Genomic DNA, 25,397 nt, shown 5'->3' on the forward strand with positions numbered 1-25,397 from the left:
CTCAGAGATACTCCATTCCCCCTGATAGCAGTCATCATTTAATGAAAAACAAAAGTAAAAAGAATAAAGTCAGTCCAAAGCCTGAACTGTAGGTACTTCTGCTGTATGTCCTGTTGTAATACCCTGCTATGAAAACATTTGATGAGGTAAGGTTGTACTTCTCCATGCTTGGCAGCAAAACACAGAATTTGCAGAAGATGGCCTCAAGTGCCAAGAACATGTGCCAAGTCATCATATCTCTTCAGCTCCTTCTGCTGGAAGGACCTCACTGCAGCTCCCAGAATGTTTGAAAACCACCAGCAGTCAGTGCTAATGCTGCAATTTAAGCATCAGTTCTCACTTCAGGGCAACTGGCCAGAATGAAGCAGACAGCACAATTTCTCTCTTATTTTAGTAATTTGTGAGTACTTTAGTAATTTGTTTTTCAGGGTGAACACTGATGCATATAAATGTGAATTTTTTGGAGAGTGCTTTGTTTGTTTGGGATATGCTGAGTGAAATCATCTACTTTGTTAGGATGTTTCCTAGAAAACTGACTTAGTGTGATACTGAACTGATGCTGAAGCGTGACACACACTTAATCAGGGCAATGCAGCTGTAATTTTCATTAAGGACAATCATTAATTAATGCCATGTATTTGTACTGAGTATTAAACTCAGGTTAAAAGGAAAGCACTTATCTCTTAAAAGTTCCAGTTAACTTGAAATCCCAGGTGAGTTGGTGGCTTGCTTGGTTGGTTTTGGTACTTTGTCTCACACTACAAGTGGTTGTTAAATGTTAGAAAAGAGTGCCACAGAACAGTCATTCAGAATGGACCAGAGGATTACCATCAACACTTAGAAAATGCCATAGACTACAGTACATCTTTATTGTCCATTTTGAAAAGGTTGTTTAAAAGATGCAGGTTTTTATTATTTTATCAGATATGATTGTGTCCATGACTACAGCTTGGGAGCAAGCAGCAAATGGAGTTATTTCTTTTTCTCTGCTTTGGTGTTCTGTAATGTAGTTATGCTGTTTTATATACAATTTTTCACTTATAAACATCAGTTTTATAAAACTCTATCTCCATCTTACAAATAGAGAAATGAAGGCTCAGGTAAGAAAAAATACTTCTTTCCCAAAAGTTATCCACTAGACCAGTTGACAAAATCAAGAGTAGAGTTCAGGTCTCAAGGTAAGTGGTATCCATCAAGCTGCTTGTTTAACAGTTGGAGGATCAATTGCTTCATACTTGGAGCTTCTAAACCTCAAATTTGCTAATTAATGGATTATACTTTCTGGAGGCCAATATTAGAATGGTTTACTGTACATCTTTCTCCTGTGAAAAGGGAAGTAAAGATTTTGACGTTTACCTGCAGCTAAAATAAGTGGACAGTTGGCTTTTTTTGGTCAAGGTTTTACAATATATTAATAATATTGTATATTACAAGTGGCTCAAGCTCTATGTTGTAAAATATTGTTTCTAATCATAATCCTGATATTTTTAATATGTGGTGTTTCATATGTTTTACACAATATGGCTGCTAATGATATATTTAATATTTCTCCTTTTGCATTATTTTTGATCGTCAGTAATTTTCTGGAACAACAGTTTCTTGCTGAAGTCTCTGACTCAGATAAGAAAGACCATCATCCTCTAGGTTAGGGAGATGACAATTTAGCATGCACAGAAAAAGACCTGAAGAGAACAGATAAAAAACTACATTCATTATATGTCTAGTCTTGATAAGTACAAAAATTTGGTATGTTCATGTGTTATATAAACCAATAATGTATAAAAATAAATTTAAGATGCATCCTGCTAAATGTATATGTTAATTCATGTACTTTGTTTCTCAGGAAAAAAAATAGAGTAGAACAGATCACTCACAACTGCATGTGTTTCAGGCTGCTGATGTTGGTACTTTAATTAGAATAGTGGAATGTCAGCATGAATTCTTTTGTTTTACAGAAAGCAAGAAGAATTGAGGTTAATTAAAGGTTAATTAGAGTTTAATTGGTAGTTCTTTCTTTCCTTCTTTACTTCTGGTGATAACAGGGATGTTAGAATCCTTGACTTTGATGACAACAGATTGGGCAGACCTGGTGTTGATTGCTACTGCCAACATGAAAGTGGTGCTGCAGTTCTGCAGCTCCAGTTCTTAATCAATGAGGTAAGGACATATTTGCTCAGATTCTTCTGTATAAATTTAGTTGAATAAGTCAATTCATGTTATTGTAATTGAGTGATATAACTTCTCCCATTGACAAATTGTGCCAACAAATAAGTGGTGTACATCCAGAGGACTTTCAACATACAGCCTTTTAGAAGAATATTTATGGGACTGCACTCAGTGAAAAGTATTGCCTTCCTATACATCAGTTTAACGTACTGAACAAAAGGCAATCAATACATGAATGTGTGTAAAATGATGTAAAATCCATTAAGTTGCTAAATATGCTGCACAGTTCTGGTTCAAATAGAAATTAATAAATGAGCTAAATCTTTCTATCAAAATATATTGATGGTTATTGGCTGAAAACTCAATAGTTGGGGATATGCTGTTACGTAAAGCAATGAAAAGCAATTGCAGGATCATCAGTCAAAACATCATGCTCAGTCTTTTTAAATGGTTTGTCAAAATCAAATTTAGATAACATGAAGAAACAATGCCAGATTATAGCTTGCTCTTTGTAGAAGGTTCTGAAGATAGAAATAGGCAAGAAGACTTTCTGGTGAGTACAAATCAGAGAGGTTTTTTTGAGGACTTTAGAAGTTGGCCAAATCTTAGCTCAGTTTTGATTAATTTTCTCCCATGAACATAAGAAAACACTTTTGACAATTGCAGGTCCTCTTTGTAAATGGGGAGATTTTAGAACTTCTCAGGAGGAGTTTTAGTTTTATGAGTTCTTTAAACCTGAAAAAGATTTCATTTTTTCCTATACCTATTTGGAGAAAGTAACTGAACCACGGACACTGAGGAGGGAGTTCAGTAAAACAGTCCAGTGAAATTCTTAAGAGGAGTGCAGGGATGAGAACAGGAAGGACAAAGTTTGAATCAATATTCTTTCTTTTCATTGGGTGACCAGCAAACCCCCAAAAACATAGGATTAATTTGATTTCAGCGGTGGACAGTCTTTCTGACTCTGGGAGATCAGAATTAAAGCATGGATTACACTGTATTAGAGAAGTCTCCTATGGAGGCTGTATGGATTCACTGTATAGGGAAGTCTCACCTCCTTATAGTTTATTTGCATGGATCAATGTTGAAAAGAACATTTGCTAGGATTAGAGAAGTTTATCAGTCAGTCATAGGTTGTAGGAAGTAATCTTTCCAGTTGCATGCTTGCCCTTTCTCAGTATAAAGCATCACCTTGTTTTTGGGCAATCTGCGATGGTCATACACAAGGGCAGATCTGTGCCTGGCCTGATCTGAGGTGTAAGTGTGGCAAACCACTGCAGGAGCAGTAGGGAGCTTCCCCTGCAGGTAATTTTCACATTCATCAGTGTTCTGTGGTGAGGAGAAAGGCAGTTAAAAGTTCACTCCAAATTTGTCAGTCAGATAGAGGCATGAGTTTTGAAAGGTGACCATTTTTGGGACACCACATGCAGACCCAGTCTTCAGAGTATTTCTGATCTGTGATAAAGACTCTATCCTTCTGTCTACATCTCTTAATGCTTCCTAAATCCTGTCCTCTTGCTGCCTGTCCCTACTTTCTTATCTGCATCCTCTTCTCACAGTTCTAGTTTTGAATTTTCATTTTACCTTGATATGACTACTAAGCTACTGTCACATATGTGCCTGAGTATGCACTAATCCCTTTACCCTTCAGTTATATCTTTCACACTCATTTTTAAAGTAAATGTTGTCTCTTCTCCATTTTGTTAATCTTTCTGCTTATGTGGAAAGACTTGAGATTTGACTTGTGTAACCTTGGTACAAAACTTTAAGTTTAAGATTTAGTTTAACTTTGTCTGATCTTGTACTAATTTAAAATGTTTACATTTGCCAGATTGAATTGTATTATTTGTGGTAGATTATTTTTGTCGTATACGAAAGGAATGATTTTTCATAAACTGTCAGTTTTACAGACAGGTCTTAAACAGCGAGTATCACGTAAGAATAACACAGAGCCTGCAGAAAAATTACGTGTTGCTGTATTTTGTGTCTGCTCTAGGGTGCTTTGGTCAGTGCATGTGCAGATGATGCACTTCATTTGTGGAACCTCCGACAGAAACGACCAGCTATTCTACATTCTCTGAAATTTAACAGAGAAAGGTAAGATAGGACACAAAGTAGAGATCTCATTACAAAAATAACACTTCTGGATTTCTTATAATACATTTTGCCTTTCTACAGGTGGATATAGTTTTGCCTTGAATATTTTTCTTTCAGGTTTGTTTCTAAAAACTTCATTTTCTCTTTTTGCAACTTTCTCGGAACTAGAAAATCTTGGTCTTCTTTTTGCCAAAATGTTCTTCATTTTAATTCTATTTGCATGAATTGCTGTGAACAGTAATTAGTTTTTTCTTCAGGCTGGATACAAGCACTCACTTTTGGCTGAACTGTTGTTCAGTAATACACAGAGTACTTCAGCTGGCTGTATGAGGGTAATAATTATTTTCTTTACCTTGAAATAATTTTATTTTTGTAAAATACTGGAAGTTTAATAGAAATAGATTGTGAATTTGGGAAACTCTGGTAAGTGTAAACTGAATCAGAGCGTTTTTCTTAATTTTACTTTATCAGTACCTAATTGTAGGAATCCCTACTGAATATAGATTAAATGAGTGGTTGTCATTTTTAAACTCAAACAGGAGCTGAGCACTTCAATCTGAATGTAGTCACCCAAATAAAACCTGATATGATGTTAGAGAACTTCAGTGCTGCACATCTATTAATAGTGAGAAAAAAATCTAAATTTCTCTTAAGGAATTAGGGCAGTAGTCAGGAGATCAAGATTCAGTGCATAAATGCAACATTTGTTTTTAACTGGAAATTTAACTCATATTTTCATTCTTTTAGCATGTGCATTCAGTGTTTATTAAGGTGCAGCAACTTTTTTTTATATTTATATATTTGCTTGTGCAGTGGGAAAAGGTCCCACTACTTCACCAGAGCTGTGAAGTGAGCAGACTCATCAAATCTTTAGCTGCAGCAAGTCTGAAAATTATTATGGAAATACATTTTTCTTTCTTGTTTATTATCCAGATACAAATCATATTTGCACTAAAATGTCTCTGAGGTGCATGATTTGTAGTGGGAAGGAAATATACAGCCTGATTCCAATGAGTTTATAGCCTATAGCAAAAGTGTATCAAGTGTTTTGGGACTGTGTGAGGGAAGATGAAAATGAAAAATTAGGTGTGCATTTCTAGCTGCTTCTGGACATTAAATTATTTTTTTATATATGGTGAAATGTTTGAATCTTGTTATTCTCATCAGGTAGTGATGAGAACAATTTGTCATTGATAAATCTAAATATCATAGAATTTATTCCAGTACATCTTGGTCAAGCTCTCTCAGCCAGCAATCTGGCACACAACCTAACAAATCATTGCTTATAAGAATGCAGCCTCTGTTCATCTCTGCCTTCTCTTTAGAGATATTAATCTGTTATCTTGGTCAATACTTTATCAGCATTTCTTGCTAAGAGAAACTCACGCGTATTTGTGCTTTGCTAAGAGCAAAACATTTGTCATCACACTTGCCTAATTTTCTTTTTTGTCTGGCACCCTAAAACATTGAGCAAAATATTTGCAAGCAAGTTGCTTAGAATACTGGAAAATTTGCTTAAAACCAAATTTTCTCTAATGACATTTTTGAATGAGGTGCAAGTAGGATCTGAGAATGTAAGTTACTTGTAACAAATGCATAGCTAACTATACTGTCTTTTATCAAAATCTAGTAAGCTGTGAACAAAAAAAACACTGTTAGTTCTTTAATGTATATTTTGTGTAACTAACAATTGATGCCATTTAAATAATTTTACTAGGACATCAGAGTCTCTGAGGCAAATATCCTGCAATATAATATTGTCAAAGAAGTAAGTCCATTCTTAAAGAGTTTTACATAAATATGAAGAAATAGCATTGTAGGCACATCATTCCTTCTCAGGGTTGTCTAGCACTGCTCTAAGCTTCTGGTTGGTTTTTTAAAAAATTATTATTCAAGCACTTGGCTTCGAATGAAATTGCTTCATTTTTATTATATTTTCGTTTTACATCCATATAAATTTATTTTAAATCATCTAACTTTCAATTTTCTAAGCTCAATTACACATTTAGTATATAAAATTCAACATAAGCCTCTGGGAAAGTAGCAAAAAAGTAAGGCTAAAGCTCTAATTAACCCTCTTGGTTTGGACAGTTTATATGCCTAATAGAGCTAAGTCTAAAAGAGAACTCTCATTTCTTTCTGAATATATTTTTGGTGTTAGAGAACAGAAGCTCTAAATTATGGAATGGTGAGAGAAATAGTGAATGAAATAGTGGTTTCCTTAGTTATATGAAATCTGTGACTGAATGGATATAAGGGGAACTTGAGAAGCTGATAAAGTGATAAGATCAGAATTTATTTTCTTCAAGAAGTTCAGAGGTGTGGCTTCCAAAAGGTAATGTTTTCCTCACTCTAGGAACATTTAAAAATACTGTATTTTCATCCTCCCCTCTCCCCTTGCAGGGGGTGAGAGGTTAAGAGAAAGCAAGATTCATATTGAATAGAGATTTTTTTGTCTTAAGTTTGTGAACCAGTGAACAAGCTGGTTTTTAAATGTTTCTTAAATGGAGATAAATGCTTGTTGACAGAAAATAGGTTTAAAATGTTGATGCATGTCTTCAAAAAATAGTAAGGTATTGAAATATGCCATATAAGGAAAGTCAAAGGCTAGTTCTTATAAGATTATTTATAATGTAACTTAATTTTAGATTTAGGTAGCTTTCACGGGGCCAAATGCATATTTGTTCAGGTGCATTTCATCTATGAAAATGGAACATGTGAACCCTTCAAATTTTTCCATTTGCATGTCTCTCTTCAGGATTTTTAAAAATTTTAGTTTTATTCATCCAGTATGTTTGTCTCCTTGTTACTGTTTGGTTTAGTTGGGTTTTTTTAACAAATGGCAGATTTTCTTCAAGTGATGCAATATAATGCATTTCAATTCTAATATTTTATCTGCTTGTAATGACAAAGATGATTTTATAATTCCAAATGCTTGTTTTATTTGACTTTGATTAGTTAACTTTCATGTAGAATCAGTTTATTATGGGTTTTTATGGTATATGGTGCATGAACCATAGAGCTGGTAGTTTCTGTTAGACAGATGAATGTTACTTAAGTGTTTGGCTAATACTCACAATGCATCAGTCATCATGTAGTTGAACTGCTTAATTTGCAATTTGTTTCTGCTTCTTGACATTTAAGATTTCAGGATAATGGACTAAAATCTGCTCTTTAGCAGTGTTTCTGTATAGGTCTCTGCAATTACTTGAGTCAAGCTTCCCCAAGTGCATACATGCATATATCCCCTTTCTCCCTCCCACAAAAGTAAAAATGTTTAAATGTTTGTTCTTTTCTTTGGATATTGAAAAGAGCAAAGAATCCTTAAAGGCAGTAGTCTTTGATTTAATAGGTAAGATTCAGTATTAAGACACTGAATGGTTTATGAATAATAATTCACTAGCAAATTGCACCTTTATGGCCATTAAATCAGAGTTTGCAACTTCTCCAGATTTAGTTTTTTCTTATTCTGACTTACTGTTAAAGCAATGATGATGCAGAACTAGCAAGAATGATTTATAATTCACTGTCCTTTTACTAAGTGTCTCTTTGGAGCAAGTGTAGAAGGAACACTAAAAAGACTTAATGGCAAACAGATATTTTCTGTTTTACAGTGTAATGCTCTGGACTTTTTTGGACTTAAGCAAATTTTACATTTTTGCCAAAAAGTATATATTTATTTTATATTAAGTAATCATCTTAGATTTCTATTGCTATAATTGGAATGTAATACAATGCATTAAGAACTTTCAAGAAAATACAAATGTAAGCAATGTGTCTCAGTGCTTGGCTCCATACCAAGAGCTGTAATGATAAGACAGTTTCTCAAAGACATGTTTGACAGTAGCATATGGTTGATAATATATCATTTATGGTTTCTTTTGCAAATAGGGTAGACAGGTAAAACATTTTAAACTCTGTAAACATTCTATAGGAATTATCTCAGTGTTTCTGAAGGTCAAAATTGTGGACACCTTCCATATGTTAGTACCTCTTTTTCCTTCCTTGATGTCATAGGAGATGCCAGATTCATCTTCAGTAGGCATTTTAGGCAAAGTAAATAACTCAGCTGATTCCTCAGGTTTTGGCTTTTATATTGTTCAGGATCTATTCTGATTTAGTGTGCAAGCCTAGGCTTCATCTTAGAGGATAGTAAGCTCTCTCCACAGAATATGTAGACGAAACAATTCCTTCTCTAGTTGGGGACCAAGGACAGGTGATCCAGATCTCAGGCCCAAGAGCATAAACGACTGTGGACCAAAGACAGAAAACAAGAAGGATGGGACTTCATGGGATAAAGCTGTAATTGGACAATTAGTTCCAATATGCTAATGGACCAAAACTGATAAAAGTGTGAGACCCTGGGACCCATTGTCCATTTTGTGACCATTTTGGGTTGTGCTGCCCAAGCTGGGTCTATTTGAGGCCTCTTAATAAATACCTACTTTATTCTTTAGCTCCATCTAGTCTCTGTTTTAGGTCAGCCTTCACAAGGCATCAGTTTTTGGCATCAAGCTGCTGGAACTAGACACTCTCTATGTGCTGCAAAGAACATTAGGATTAAGCAAAACCACTGGAAACTATTATAGATCTTCATTATTTTTAATATAATCAGAGCAGACTTCAGCAAGAACAGCTTTAAATATACAACAGCTTACAGATTCCTATGTAATATAAGTGCATCTGGAGTAGGAACACCAGCAAGGATTGTGGTGTGAAATGCAGGTCCTATAAGCCAGCAGGCGCTTGTTTCACTTATGACCACAGTTCATCTCCTGTCATTCCAAAGCTGAGCTGGTTCAGGTGTGTTGGCTGACACGGGGGACAGCCCTCCTCTCTTTCTTCTTTCAGCCATTGCTGACTGGTGTGTGACAAATGAGCCAACAGTGCTGCAGCAGCTTAGCCAGTGACATACAGCAGCACACATGAGCACAGTGTGACACAGGGGGTTGGGTCTTCAAATCCATCTGCATGCACACTGCACCAATGCCATGACAATGCCACAAGTGCCTTTCTGAGGGGAGTCACCAGGCGACACAATCTGTGTAACTGGCTTTGAGACTCAACACTTTCTTCAGTGTTAAGGTATGCTGGCACAGAGCAAGAGGAGCCTTTTAAGTGACCGACTTTTAGAGCAGTTCTGTTAACTGCAACTGACTATTAATTAGAAATTTGACTCCTACAGTTGAGATCTTGCAGTATTTGAACAAGGTGATTGAGAGTATAACTCCAAATGCTTGGAAGCAAATTAAAACAAACCAAACCCAAAACAAAAAATGGGTGTTTTTAAATAAGGTAACTTCTGGAGTCTATATTCTTTCCTGACAGTAAGAATCTTATTTGCCTTACTGTATCTTTGCGGGGTTTCGTGCCCTGTGTTAAGAGCATTTTAAATACTTTCTCCTTTGCAGATAAACCTCATCAAAATGACAGCAAGAGGCTATTGAGTGAATACTGGTGACTGGCTGTGCAGTCACAGCAGTACCTGTGTGCGTTCATTTGTATTAGGGAACTTGTGGGTTAGTTAAAGCAGATTCTCTGTCTCACCGCCTGTTCAAGAAACTGGTTTCCAGTGATAGCTTGCCTGCTTATAAATGAACCTCCTGGTTAATAGTGTATAGCTGCAGACTCTGTTTATGTACTTTAAAATTAGTCAGAGGTTGTCATCAAGCAAGGCTCTGTACAGTTGCACGGTCATGCTATATAACAAAACAGATTCTGATTACATGGTGTGGTCTAGCACTCAACTATTGCAAAGAACCATAGAATCCAAATATAAAGCAATATTTCATCATAAAAACGTGCCAGTTTCTGGAAAGGATGTAAATTTTCTCAGATTGATGATGGAAAAAAATGAGGAAACCAAAAGAAGCCATGCGATTGCATTCACTTCCACATTTTGATGAAGATTTTACAAAACATTCTTCTGGGGGGTTTTGTTTGGTTTTTTTTGTTGTTGTTGTTGTTGTGGTTGGTTTTAGTAGTTTTTGGTTGGTTGGTTGGTTGGTTGGTTGGTTTTATATGAGTAGTATGGTCTTGCATCAGCATTTGTCAATTTTGAAGGAATGGTGCTCAAGGGTTTAAAACCCAATGTTTTTTTCATGCAATTCTTGAGCTTGAAAAGATTCCTGAAAGACAAAAGGCTGGAAAGATTATTCAGTGAGACTGACCCAAATCTTATTAATGTATTTATTTACCACATGCCTCTGCTTCTCTGTTTAAAAAAACCCCACAAAACAAACAGGCAAATAAAAGAAATCTAAAAACCAACCAACCAAACAAAACCACAAAAAAGTGAAAAAAAACCCCCAACAACAACAAAAACCAACAAATCAAACCAAAAAACCCCAATCTTTTTTCATATGTTATATCATGTTATGGAAAATTTTGTAGTGCACTTGATGTGTAAAATCAATGAGAGCCATGAGCTCATCCTGGAAAGTGTCATGCAACCCAGCTGAAATGAAGGCTGTCTTGGTTATAAAAAGAAATCAAGCAAAAGCTTTTTGGTTTTTTTTGTCTTCAACACAGGTTAGCTAAACAATCAGCAAAAAGCAAAAATACAAAAATTAGATTTGCTCATTGATAATCAAGAATCAACAGGTTTGATGTGATAGATTTTTGAGACTGTACAATCTACTGAAATAGAATGAAAATTCAATTGATCCTTAAAATTTTCTTTTTGATAAACATGTGAGCCTTCTAGTGGAATGAAGCTGAAGGGATCTGCTCGGACTGGGTCCCTCAGTTGCACACCAGAGAACTCATATACCTCCCTTTCTTAAATGAACAAGCTGATGATGTTTTTACATACATTAAGGTTTTGCCGGTCCCTTATGATCCCAGGAAGACAGGCCCTCAAGGCCCTAGAAGTTAGTATTCAAAATGCTATTTATTAGAACTAGCACTACAAAGAATGGCAGAAGAGCACAGGGGATCTTGCATCCCTGTAGATGCTGGGAACCTTGAGTTGGGCATCATCACACAGGCCTTCAGTCAACAGGTATCCCATCCATAGAAAGTGTCACTCCATTTTTGTCATCCAAGTTATTGCAGGATTTTCTTTTAAGTAGACAGCTGTGTGTATTATTCCTGCTATCAAACAGAAAGGACATTAACACTAAAACTTCCTTCTGCACTGTTGGTGCAGCCACCAAGAGGGAGCTGCCTGTAGGCTTCTTAGTGATAACAAGCTGGCTGGGTCTGTCCAGCCTCCGAGGGGTGCGTGCAGCTCCGCGCTGCCTGGAGACCGCGCTGCTCATGCGGCCCCTGGAGAGCCTGCTTGGGGTCACTCGTGTGTGGATCACCAACTCCTCCACATCCAGCAGTCCCCCAGCCAGGGCCTTACACTGGTATTTAACTACTCGAGCTGAAATCCACTGTTTGCTCTGCAGGAAAATTGTTCCATGTTGGTTTGGTTTTTTATTTCACTACAAAAAATCAAGATTCTGTGTTTTCCTTTATAAGTTTTTTGTCTTCATTACTTTTATTTTCTTTGGGCCTTTTTCCTCATATCAGTTCTCTCTGAGCTGATGATTCATCAAGGAAACACACTCTAGATAGGGTCCCATCTGTGCTGTGGCCATTGACAGTACCATTTTCATTTGTAATCTCTGCAGGAATATGTTTATTGATGCATGCAAAAATGGCATCTTCCTTTCATGTGGCTTCATCTTACCAGTGTTTGTGGTCTTGCTGTGATTGACTAATACACCCATTACACTTCTTCCCTGATGTATATCTAGCTGGCAGGGAATGTGCTGCTTTTCAGTGCAAGCCTTTAATAGTGGAAGCAAAGCAAGACAAGCAAAATTGAAATTCTCTTTTTTCATCTATTCTGTATCAAGAGCTCTAACCCTAAAGTGGAAGTTCTTTGAAGTTCGAGGCTGTGCCCTTCGCATTTTAAATTTAATTCAATTTCTTGTACTTTACTCATGCAGATTGTCCTTTCTCTGTGATATTGTGTCCCTCAGACGTTTCATTCGTATTAGTACCAAGATCGCTTGTGAAATTACAAAGCTGTAAAACTAATTCTTGAGAATCTCTCAAATATCCAGTAAAAAAATCCCTTTGGCACTGAAACCAGGTGTAAAATAGGCATTTATAGTGATGTTTTTTATAAGTGCCATATTGAGCATATTGACATATGCTGTATTTCCTATAATTGGAATATTCTGGAATAGCCTACCTTTGGTGAACCTACCTTCCATATTTCACTATAACTTTCAAATTTTTTCCTTTTGATAGACAAAACATCTTGAAGGACTCCAAACCTTGGTTAGTGTGTATTTTTAAGTACAGGTGAACAAGTAGTAATAACATTATAATCAGAACATCAGAGATAACAACCTAGTTTAATTTTATCAGGTTTAGTTTTTTATGTTTACCATTTTGGGTGGGATTTGTAATGCAATCTGAGAGTTGGTGCCACTGCAGAAAAAGTTCTGCAAGTGCTTAAGATGGCTTTTCTAAAACCAGTTTGGTTTCTTTATGCTTAAATTACATGAATGTAAATGTCACTCTAAACAAAGATCACAGAAGTCCTGGTCATATTTTTCATTCTAGAACATTAGAAGGATCTCTGTTTATATCCAGATCCAAACTTGAATTTAAGAATCTCTGTTCTTTCTAAATGGTGGCTTTTACAGTCTTTCCCCAAAGTAACTTTTAGTCCATCAGGATTCTGCCAGTACTATTATCATCAGTTTCATTTCAGTTTAAAAACTCCTTAAATGAATTATGCCCCAGTATCTGCTGTTATATGTGTTTGTGAAACAACTTCTCTGAGGGCAAAATGCCTAATATGCTACATGTGAATTACACTTTGAGTTAGCAGGTGTCTTTGATAGCAGAAGGGCAAAAAGCCCCTGAAAGATGACTTACAACCAATCACTTAACATGTGCAAACATGAAACCATCATGGCCCATAAAGTTGCTGGAGAAAAACGTGTAGCTGGCACAATTACCTGAGGACTTAACAGCAGCACAGGGCCCTCTTACCTGACAAACCCCACGTTTCCAATCTACATCTTTCTTTGGGACTCTCTGTAGCTCCTATTACTTCTCTGAGAAAGAAAACATCTGTTCAAAATTCCATTTTTAAAAAAAAGTCATTGTGAGGTTTTGTTTTTCCTTCAATAGAGAAGAAAAACATGTCCTGGTTTATTTAAATTTGGTTTATGTCACCTGGCCACATGTGATTGTTTGTCTGGGTTTGTTCCTCCTGGAAAAGATTCCTTAGCAAGACACATAAGGTTGCTATATGCTGATAAACCTTACATCATATAATGATAGCATGCTGGTTGTTTCTAATGCTTTGTAAAAAACAAAGCATTTTTGTCAGTAGATTTGTGCATTTTTGAGAAAACACAGGGTAACATGTTATGTTTTCACATAGCAGCTATGTTGCCAAATTGTTCTGAGGCCAGGTTTGGATAGCAAAATTTAAAATATATACTCACAACTATGCATTGAACAGCTGTTTTGTGGTTTCAGTCATAACAAATGAGAGGCCCAATACTATAATACAAAAATGCATCATATTACACAACAAGGAAAAAAAAAGTCTTTTAAAATGTGTGCAAGTTCAGGCAGCATAAACAGTCTACACTATCAATCGGAATTTTCTTGTTACAGTTATAACATAGATATGGGAATTACATGGTTTTCTATTTGGAAGTTTTCAAATTAGAGTTTTGAGACATCTTTCAGAGTTCTGTTCGGGTCTTTCCTTTGACCTTTGTTATATTAGATTTCCAGTCATATCTTAGAGCAGTGAAGAACATGCACCCATTCAGTTGCAGTAAGTAATTTGGTTCTTGGAAAACACACCACCTCTTTCCTGCCCAGACACATGTCAGCTTCGAGCAAGGACCCAATGCAATGATTTAGGATACTTTTCCTTCTGTCACAATAAACTCTGGGCATTATTCCAGCAAATCAGAAATAGAGCTAGTAATGTCAGTGTTGAGATTATATCATTAAACAGTACATGAGCAGGAAGAGAAGAGAGACTGCAGATTGCAGAAAAACAAGGACGATTAATCACAGAGTCCCTGTCTACTGAAGCGCAACAAATGAGAACAGCTGGTCTCCAATAAGTCTACATGATTTTAATTGATGGAAGCTGTTAAGGAAAAAAGCATGCATACAAAGAAAAAGCATACACATGTAAAATTATTTTTTCTTTGAAGTCAATTTCAGTATTTCAGTCTTATCCAGATTTTAGCGTGTCATTCAAAATAACTTGATTGATATTGATATAAAATTGGGTTTAAACTTATTTTAGTAAGAATGTATGATAAACACAGATTTGTGTATGCTGCAGCTAGCAGAGGGTGAAATACTAACATATCTTTAGTTTACTTTTCTAACAGCTCTGTGAAAGTCAAGCTGTTACACAAAAGACAAGTTTCAACCTTTCATCTTTGAGCTAGGTCCCAATTTAATTTTTTAGAACTATGAGATTGAAAACCAAAAACTGCATTTTTGTTTTATGTATTCAGTGTTGGGTGAAGGGATGAGAGAAACTCTACCCTTAGGTGTTAGGGATTTTTTAATGCAGATGCTACAAAATAAATGAAATAAATACATAAAAACCTTTTTCTTTTGGGAACATCATCCTCCTGTTCCAGCCTTTGTTATTTGGCTTTCTTTCATTGCTAAGAGACTTAGTGGTTCTTACTGTGCTCTGCATTGCCCATCACTGTCACTGTGTTTGGTATTACAGCCCCATTTTTACTTAACCTTCAAAGAAATTTATGAAGGACAAGTGAGGCATTACAAATATGAAATAGTGATTTCACAAGCCAGTAGACAAGAGAAAAATCATGTACATTGTCTTTCCCCTGAAGATGAGAGCAAGAGTCTGTTTTCCGCCCCTGTTTCATTAATTTGCTCACCTCACTGATTTTGTGGAACTTTTATTCTCATTTTTGTTGTGTAATGACCTTGAGTCAGCATCAGAAGCAAATTAGAAGTCAATGAAAAGTATGCTGGTTTCTTCCAGCATCTTTTTCTATTTAAGGAATAGAAACCTTATCTCTTTCTCTTGGGACCAAGTGTTCATGTTACACCTGTTCGATCCATGGCATTATTGTTGTGTAATACTAAAGATCTAGGCAGGGAGAAAGTGTCACAGTCAGTGATCCTGCTCCTACAGGTAGGACACTCCAACGAATTTGCAGTCAAAACCATACAAGGGAGTTGATAAAAGAGCGTGTCTCTTTGCTGTGCATTTGCCCAAGAGGAAGGAAGGTAATTTTCTGTCATTCTGAAAATGAAACAAATTATCCGTAGCACAGGCTACAAAAGCTGTCCATCCCCTTGCACACCGGGATTTCAAGAGTGACTTCTAAGTTGTTCTTGAGCTTCAGTAATGCCCATGACTTGCTGCAGTGCTAGTGCAGATAGCCTTGGAGTTATTGAGGATGGGAATATCGGTGCCTGTGTCTTACAGGAAGTCATATTGCAGTTGTCTGTGTGTGTTATGGCATGCTGGACAGGCCAGGGTGGCCTTCTGTGGAGTTGTAAATAAAAGAAAGAAATAAAAGAAATAAAACTGGGAAAAACCAAAGGTCCTATGGCATGCTGTAGACTTTGACTGTTCTTGTAAAGAGTTCATAATAAGCTCATGAGATTTTATCTAAATACATAAATTAACTCTTCATTCAAGGGAAGTCTCTGGGTTTACTAATTTAATCAAATGGAATGCATCTAATGTATTTCCTAACATGCTTTTTCTGATTTGTTCTAGGTTCTTTTGAGTTAAATGCTTGTGAATAATTTATGTTGACACCCATTACAAATGTTCATACACCCATTACAAATGTTGCTACACTGATGTCCTTTGTGGTTGACATGAGCATTGCTTAAAACAAGTGTTTTTTAAATGCTGTAAGCTATTAACTACAGTTGTGGTTGCAAAGTCATTTTAAATACTAAGCTCACAAGTCAAGAATGGGCCTAACTTCAGGCTTTTAGGGTTATTTCCCCTGTCCAGAAGGTTTAAAAAGAAAGTTCTGGCTTTTGAAGAAACACAGGAACAGCCCACCTTTATTCTCAATTTTTTTAACAGAAGAGAAGGGAAAAAAGAGACAGAATGTACTATTAATAGTGCTTTACCTTGAACTGTGTATTTTCATTTTTAACACTTCAAAGGAATAATGATCAGTCCCAATTTCTAAAAAACAGAATGCTTCAGAATGTGCCAATAGATCCAATGAAAAAAAGGAACAAACCCAAAATATCTTGAGAAAGAAATAGTTCCATGCTGCATTTCTTAAAACTTTACGGTTTGGGTTTGGGGATTTTTTGTGCTTCTTGTATCCCTGTTTCTTATTCTTGTAAGTTTCTTATGTATAATATTTCAGGTAAGGGACACCATGAAAAATGCTTGTCTCTTAAACACTTTGAAAGCAGCAGTGGACCACCAGCCAGATGACATATCTAAATAATTTGATGGAAAATAGCTGTATAAGCTTTTTTGCTTTGTCAAAATAAATAACTGTGTTATACATCTCAGTACTATTTAAGCCTCTTGGCCTTAAATGAAACTCTAAAGTGACAATGTTTTCTTAACATTTCTTCTACACAGAATTTGCAGAAATTGAAGTGGGGGTGGAGGAGAGGAAGATGTCTTAATTATATGTAGGATGTTCACAAATAGCTAGAAGTATACTTTTCTTAGGATAATTTGTATTGAAATTATAGTTTAGAGGTGGAATCCTGATTTGTTGTACCTCAGCATTTGTGGAGAATCTCCCATCACTGAAAATCTTTAAATCAAGAGGTATCTTATAGTAATTTGTTCTAGCTCAAGTGGTAGTTAATTTGAAGAAATCAGATTAAATCAGTATTAAAGAGAAGAGAGGAACCTCTGAGGTTCATTTCTTACATTCCAATCCTCAAATTAAAATTTTGCTGTTGTACAAGCAGCAGTGACTGTGATGAATACTTGTATCTAAACCAGTATAAAACAGAGACAAATAAAACTGCTCTCTGGACTGATTGGGTAAGATGAATAGTCTGAGATGCCAAAACTTGAAAGGAACATTGGGAAGTGGAAGTCTTCTTAAGTAACTGTTACCACTGCCTTGACTCCATTTTTAATTTATGTTTCTGTGTAAGGAACATGTATTAGATTGCCTCATGTAAAGCAGTTCATTTTACTGTCTTCTTTAAAACGTTGATCTCTACAGATATAAGGTGTGTATAAGCTCAAGTAATGTCTTCAGGTGATTCTACTGTCTGCAGGTATTGGGTGTTCAGTCAGGAAATGAACAGTGGTTTGTCAGCTAGATTATTCCTTTTTTCACAGTTTTTAATTGTAAATAGTTTGTGACTTTCATTATTAACTTAGAATTTATTGGTAGAGATGATTCACTGAGTAGTTATAAACAGAATTGTCACATTCAGCTCTGTATTTGGTGAAAAAATGCAATTAAGTTTTAGTTCTTACATTTCTCATTAGATAGATCCTCTTCATCTACCCAGTCCTGTCATCACCTTTATTTGCAGTGGATGCAGTATAGTCTTAAAACAACAAATATTTGAGCAGTCTGTATAAGACTCTGGAAAAAATCCAGAGACAGAATTGTTAATGCAGTGTTTTTGAGAATATAATTTGCCTTAATATTCCTCTTGTGTCCAGATATTCCTAAATAACAGAGTGGGGTTTATCCCATGTTATGCTCTCACCAGGATGCAATGCACTTTATGTTTAGTGTGTTTTTAGCTCTACTTCACTTTCTTCTATGCAAGTAATTAAAACATAAAATAAGACAAATCAACTGATTTTAATTCAAAATAAAGGTTGACTGTTGCTAGCAGAAAATATATGTGAAAGAGAAGATTTTTCTCATTTTAAATCAAAACTGAACACATTTTTAAAAAAAACATGGCTTTGAGAGTATCAATCTCAAAGCTATGTTTGGTTCATTCACCTTCTGCTAGGATCTGTGTGTGCAGGACTCCTAGAAAACTTTGAAATTGTCCTATATGGTATTTGGAGAATCTAGTGTGAATAGGAGAAATACTCATGTTGTGATTAGTATCACCAAGACCCTGAAAGGAAGGAACTCTCCAGAAGTATTGAACTGCTCTCTATTTCGTTTGACTCTTAGTCAGCCAGTTGGTAATTTAAAGTATTTCCTGTGCTCTTGCATCGGCCCTACAGATTTCACATACTCTGCAAGTTAAAACGAGAGTTGAAGTTAAACATTGGAACTCTCAATAATGGAATTCATCTTGGGTTTCTGCCTTCCTAGGGCTTCCTGGTATATGACATCACCCCCTGTAGCAGAGGAAATGTTGTTATTACTATGCACAGACCCAGTTCACATCTATCTGGGGAGCTGCACAGCCATCTGCTGAAAACACATCATGTGGATGGCAGACTGCATGAATTGCTGCTATTGTGCATGTTTATTGTTACATGTCTTACAGTGCTGATGAGCTCCAAATTTATATATAGAGCAGGAAGAAGATTAAATACCTCCAGAGGCCAAATAGCTCATAGTTTACATCCTTTGCTAGATCTGCTGGAAAAAACTAATTTCTTTCATTGTTAGTAGCTTTAACCTGTGCTTCTGTTTGGGCACTTCAGGTCAGCTACAAAGTACTTCACCTGAATATCTGTCCAAATCTTCCGGTGTCCATTTTGTGACTTAAAGCAATAGTCTCAGCTTGATTATCCTCTACTAAACTGATGGAAAAGTAACCTTACACTTTCTGAGAATACTGGCTAGCCAGAAGCTACTTCAGTCCACTTTCAATCGCTGATGAAGGAAGGAGCACTAGATGAGTCTGGTAGTACTTTTGTTAAAAATTACAAAATATTAAGGGACTATGAGGGAAGAAAATAAATTGTGTGGAAATAATCTGTGCTTGCTAATGGAGGGAGAAGAGGACTGATACAAAGTCATGAAGCCCCCTCAGCAGATGTAGTTTTTTTGTTGGAGTGAAGGAATCCTGCAGAAATCAGTAAGGAAGGGAAGGGCTTATGCAGTGGTTTTCCCCTTTAGTGAATATACACTGAAGGCTGCACAAGCCATAGATTCTTCTCTAGAGGAATCCTTTCAAAGAGCTGCTTTGAAAGAGGACCTGACATAACATCAGCCAGTCATTGGCAAGTACCAGGGATGCTGCCCAGTCTATCAGGTGGCAGAGCCCAGAGAACAGCTCTTGGGAATGACCAGCTGAAGGAAATAGCATAAATTAGTGGAAGGTACTGGAAGCACCAGAGGATGCTAGAGAAAGTCCTTGGAGTCAGGAAAAAAAGCCATAATGACAGCAGTGAAAAGGTAGACTTCTGATAGACTTAACTATCTTAAGAAGGTGATCAACTTTCCCAGCAGCTGGAATTCTGTCATAGAATTCATCCCTGCTGGGTCAACTCACTGGTAATTGGGTGGATGGCAGTGGCAGTCCCTTAGGAGTCACTGAGAGCAGAAGGCTGGGCCAGGACCATGACTGGTGTGTCTTACTGGGCTTGCTTCTTGTCAGCTACTCATGTTCCCAGTTAATGCTCCTTCATGTTTTACCTCCCTCTTTTCCTGTAAATTTGTGAGATTTCCATATTGCCTGCAAACCTGGACTTTGTAGATTATTTTGGTAGGATTCTGAAAGGGAGTTCAAGCTAATGAGATTTTTTTCTGTAGGAACTTATAGAAACAGAACTCTGGCAGTCAATGCAGGGCATAAGGAATACACAGTTTCTATACTTGTTCATATTTAAGATTATCTGTATAAAGGGAAAAGCCATCATGTAAATTTAACTGCAGTTTTGATGTCTATGAATGCACGACTAAATAATTAAATTGGAATAACTGTTTCTCATTTTGACAAAAATGCAATTTACTTTCCAACCTTCAGCAGGTCTCCCCACTCACCACCAGCAATAGTGTTCCAGGAAACTTTTCATGCTAAAAATAGAAAAACAAAAATAACAAAGCAGAGTTAGAAAGAAGCATTCTCAAAATTATCTTTTCTTTTTCATAGACAAATACAATTAACATAATAAAGATGATTTTAAGTAATCTGAGAGTTTTACTAATACTGTAGAGGTTATAGCATTCTAAATTATTTTAACATTGTAGTATTCTACTAATATGCAGAGTTTCTGGCCATGGTTGTTAGACTCTGGAGTGCTGAGATTTTCTGAAAAATATACCTTTTCAAGATTTGCTAGTCAGAATATATTCCTTTCCAAAATAAAGTTCAATGTCTTGACAGTGCCTCTTTCAACTATTCCATTATATCTGTTATATTACTTACATAATTTATGTAAATAATATGTTTAATTACTTACATGAGGTATGTTTTAGGATCTTAGCAAAGTAGCTTTCCTTACTAAATTCTGATCTAAGTGGCTCAGTTAGTACCTCTTGATTTTTAAAATATTACTGTATCCTACAGGATATTCTATATCCTGTCTTGTCATTTGGAAAAAAATGATACAATGTTTCAGACAGTTCAGGCAGAATATAAACACCTTTTTTGGAATCAATTAGTCAATTTCTTGCTATTTCTTGTAATGATCAATAAGATTCATGTTGTGGTTTTCTGCTAAGAACGTACAATATCCACATTTCTGGCTGACTTTCTGTTAAGTGATCAACAGTGAGAAAATCCTCAAGTTTCCATTTAATTTTGTTGCATGTTATCTCAATCAGATTGACAATCTGATTAAACTTTGTCAGAAGCACTTCATACTGACATAATTCAGTACAACCCCTAACTTCTTAAGAAGAAAAATAGCCTTTCTTTCTTTCTGGCTTATTGACTCATTTTTGTAATGGCATCAAAAGACATCTTAATTTGCTTGTGGGATATGTGACTAATAGAGTCATATAATAGAATACCTTTCATCCCCAGTGAAAACTACAGTATGAGACTTCATTGTTTTCTCTTGAAGAAATCGTTATATAATTTCAGTACTTACTGAGATGGAAGATGTTCATTAAAAATCTGAGTCTTGCTTCAAAGCTTGCAAGCCTCAAAGTCAAGTTAATATTTTCTGTAGAAGTGAAAAGCCAATAATATATAAAGCAGTTTGAAATTAATTTGCATAATGTAAAATAAAACTACTTCAGAAAAGTGCAGAGTTTTAAAAGAATATGAAAATCATATGGCTTTGTTTGGTGAAGCCTGGCAATATATTGTATTAAAATGCTAGTAATCCCCATGCTCTAATAGGTTTGTTACATAGCTGGATTGTCTTTAAGGAGTTCTATTTTCTTATAAGCACACACATTGTGAAAGGTTTCATAATGACATTTATACATTTCATAATTTGACATTTCATAATGTTTAATAACAGTTTGGGTAAACAATAAACTTTCATAGGGTAGTTTGTGAAAGAAAGAACATGCAGGATACTTTCTTACCTGACTGTCCCATAAATTTGGCAGAACAAAATGAAATTATTTAAGAGGAAGTAGCTGCGCTTAAGAAAACAGGCATGGCTGTGGTGCTTTTTTTCCCCCATCCTTCAGCAATACCTAATTCTCTTTTGGTCCTTCATATTGTGCATCCAGCCCTAGCAGTGACTGGTAGTAGTATCTGGGATTTCAGATAGACCAGCAAGATATTAAGTCTAAGATTTAAGTAGCTTTTGGCCTAACTACTTTTTAGTAGTTAATACATTGGTCTGATTTTTCTTTTGCTGTAGGACCTTGTGCTTAAAGCATTATGTTCTTGAAATTTTAAAACTAAGGCAGGCAGACGGAGGACATGCAACATATGAGAATGCAGACACCCACTTTGTCTGTTGGTTGTTGTGGCAGTGTGTCCTAGAGATTATGAGGAGGGAGTAAATCTTGAAAAGGTTGAAAAGCAGCCCAAAGCAGCCTCAAACAGTGTGTGAGGTGATGTTGAAACTTTATTCATAATCAAGAGGTTGAATTCATTCTTGCACATGGGAGATCAAGTTTTCTGCAGTACCCTGTAGTGGCTTATGCTTGGATTTAAGAGAGGACTGAAAAATAGCATTGTCCTTGGTGGACTTGAACCTGCTTAGTCTGGTGACACTACTGCAAGGATTTGGAGTAGCCGTGTTCAAGTCAAGTAGGGCTCACTTTGGAACTTAGGATTTTTTTGTCAGTGACTAGACAGCTACGTTTTCAACACTTTCAAATCAAAATTATCTTCTTTTCCTGTAATTTAACAGTTTACAGCAAACAAGTGTTGGGTTATCTGCAACATGAAGTGTTTAAGAGGGTTTATTAGCTAGGGAAGTTTTTTATGGGCTGGGACCTAACGAAGCACCATATGCTTTGCAGTGCAAGAAAGAAGAGTAGAGATAGTACAGAAATGAAAGAAATGAAACAACAACAACAAAAAATGGACTAAATATGAATTTAACGAGAAGTGAAGGAAATGATGCACCAGAAGAGAAAGCAAAAGAGAGGTTTTTAGTTTAAATGAAAAGGATGAGGAAAGATGTGAAAAAAAACCTTTCCATTTGAAGCTATAAAGCCAAAAGGGCAAATGGTCCCCTGCACCTGTTATGAGCAGAAGAATAAAGCTCATGGCTTGAACTCTATTAAAGATTATGTACTTGGCATATGCCTTCTGCAGTTGTTTCTGTTGGATCTTCTGTTGGTCTGACAGACCCACAATATCAGTATTATGTTGCTGCCTGAAGGCATTTTCAGTTATGCATTCTAACATATAGCTCCCATTCTCAAAGCAATTCTCTTGCAAAAGCTGGTGCTCTTTCCACTAAAGGCTCCAGAATTATTGCCAAAATTAGACAACTGATGGTAAAATTCAGCCCTGTATGAACAGAGCAAAGGCTATCTCATATTTAGGTCTCACTTTAATCAACAAAACAAGATTTCTGTGAAGGGTGAGCCTTATTCTGGGTTCCAAGATTCCACAATAATTTTCTCCATAAATTACAATGTGAAGACTCCATATTTCAGCTGTATTCAATCCAGTGTGATGCATAACTACAAAAAAAAGTAATTTTCCTCACTTGAATGAATCTAGCATTAAATGTACTGACAGTTTATTAGGTACTTGGAAAACTACAGAATATGCAAATACTGAGAATAATCTGTTTGGAACCTTTTTGTTTGTTGAGAGTACTTTACAGGGAACCATTACACACAGTATATTTCATTTGTATAATTATTGAACAATTCCTTAAAGAGTAGTAAGTGCTTTACTCAGAGGACTTTACTTGACTGAGAGAGCCAAATTACTGAAAGATTGGCAACACCCCTCTCACTCCTTTATAATAAATTCAGAAAAATTGCCATAAGAATGAAATGTTTTAATACGCATGGTTTTAAATACTGTATGTACTTTTGTGGTGGTTGAAGGTGCTAAGGAAAAGAAAAAATCAAGTTTGTATATAAAAGCCAGAAATAGCCTGTTTGTGGAACTGGGTGATAAGTATAATAACTTATGATATACCAAGAAAAATACCTGGGTTTTTTTGTCAAAATTTACAAGTCTGTACCATAAGGTTGGATTAAGTTTCAATCTCTGTAGGTAGCATGCATTCACTTACGTTTTAGTAGCAAATGTTTTCTCATCTCATATAGATTTATTTTTGTTTTAGTGTATGTAATATCTATATCATATAAAAGTAACCTGAACATACTCATTTGTCATCTGTGAAAACTTTTATGTATTATCATAAGAAATTGTCATGACATCTTTCCAAGCTAATGCAGAACTTTGTAATGAGTGTAGGGTTCAATGTGTGTGTGGTAGTTCAGTTGTGATAAATGCTCTTATCTAAGGCCTTGCTCTTCCAGATGGCAAATAAATGAATGTTTTCTTCTGTGAATTATGGTATTATATTTCTGTTGTGCAAAACACTCATCCCACTGATGTCCATAAAACTCTGTTTGACTGGATAATGTGCTTATTCTGAGAAAGGATATAAGAAAGCTTTACTTGAGAGTCTTGAAGGCTGTCAAAGTGCAATTTACATACTCATGGAGATAGATAGACTTAGTTCAGTGCTCAGGTGATACTTCTCTTTTGTCCTGCCCTTAATATCAACAGGCAGGATTGCCCTGTTTTGTTTCATGCTCTTTTTTATTATTTTCCTGGAGATGACCCGCAGAACCTGCACGTTCTTCAGAATGCCTTTTGGGCAGGCTTATCTCTAGTTATAAAATGGAAAGAATAATTCTTTCAGCTGCAAAAGTGTTTAAAAATATTGTTAATGTGGTATTCAGTCACTTTTATTTTGTTGTTTTTTGTTTTTTCTTTTCTTTTCCAGGATTACTTACTGCCATCTACCTTTCCAGAGTAAATGGCTTTATGTTGGAACAGAGAGAGGAAATACACACATTGTAAATATTGAGTCCTTCATTCTTTCTGGATATGTTATCATGTGGAACAAGGCAATAGAACTGTAAGTGCAGATTTTTTTTCATTTGTATGTGTGGTCATTTTCATAGCTGTCTTAAATTTAATTTTTAAGAATTATTTGGTCTCTCAAATATTACAGTGAATGCATTTAATTTCAGTGAATGCATTTGCAGTATTAACTGGTTTTTTACAGGACATTTGGAGGAGTCAGATTTATGTTAGAGACCGTGCAATTATATTCATATAAAAGGAAAAAAAAATGGTACTGTTTAACTATGAAATTCCATGAAATAGAGAAAGTCTTTCATCACTAAAATTCAGATTTTGCTATTTTTATGAGGAAAGCTTGATCACCATGTCCTCCATCCTGTGAAGAGAATAATGGAGGATATTTGCCCTAAGACTCTACAGAGAACTTTTCTTCACTGAACTGTGGAATCATTTAGATGAGAAGGGACACATCATTTAGATGAGGAGGTCTCTAGACCAAGCCTCCTGCTCAACCCAGTGAGAATCTGAAAGTTAATTCAAACATGATCAAAACATGATGAAGTGGTGGGAAAGATAATGAGGGCCTATTAAATGATGGGTTTTAACAAGCTAAGCAAGATGCCTGTATTGTGGGCATGAAATGGAAAGAGACATACAAAAATCTGGGATACATCTATGCTTGCATTATTATCCTGCAAGTAAAAGCCTCGACAGAAAGGAAAAACTCTTTCTCTGCTGTATCCTCTATGAAGTTCCAGCAAGAGGAACTTCTATGGGAGAGCTCAAAGTACTTCTTGCAGTTTCTGAGA

At 35.9% G+C, this 25,397-nt stretch overlaps 1 protein-coding gene across 7 annotated transcripts in view; it reads left to right on the forward strand.

The window, feature by feature from the left end:
• The window catches only part of STXBP5L (syntaxin binding protein 5L), a 185,074-nt gene that overhangs the window by 64,979 nt on the left and 94,698 nt on the right, over positions 1-25,397 (forward strand). For all 7 annotated transcript variants that reach the window (XM_064410300.1, XM_064410301.1, XM_064410306.1 and 4 more), the window contains exons 3-5: positions 2,076-2,157; positions 4,163-4,263; positions 24,506-24,640. In XM_064410300.1, coding sequence (XP_064266370.1) covers positions 2,076-2,157; positions 4,163-4,263; positions 24,506-24,640 — 318 coding nt within the window. The remainder of the gene's footprint in view (positions 1-2,075; positions 2,158-4,162; positions 4,264-24,505; positions 24,641-25,397) is intronic.

The sequence above is a fragment of the Passer domesticus genome, chromosome 2 (genome assembly GCF_036417665.1).
Source record: "Passer domesticus isolate bPasDom1 chromosome 2, bPasDom1.hap1, whole genome shotgun sequence".
Classification (NCBI taxonomy): Eukaryota; Metazoa; Chordata; class Aves; order Passeriformes; family Passeridae; genus Passer; species Passer domesticus.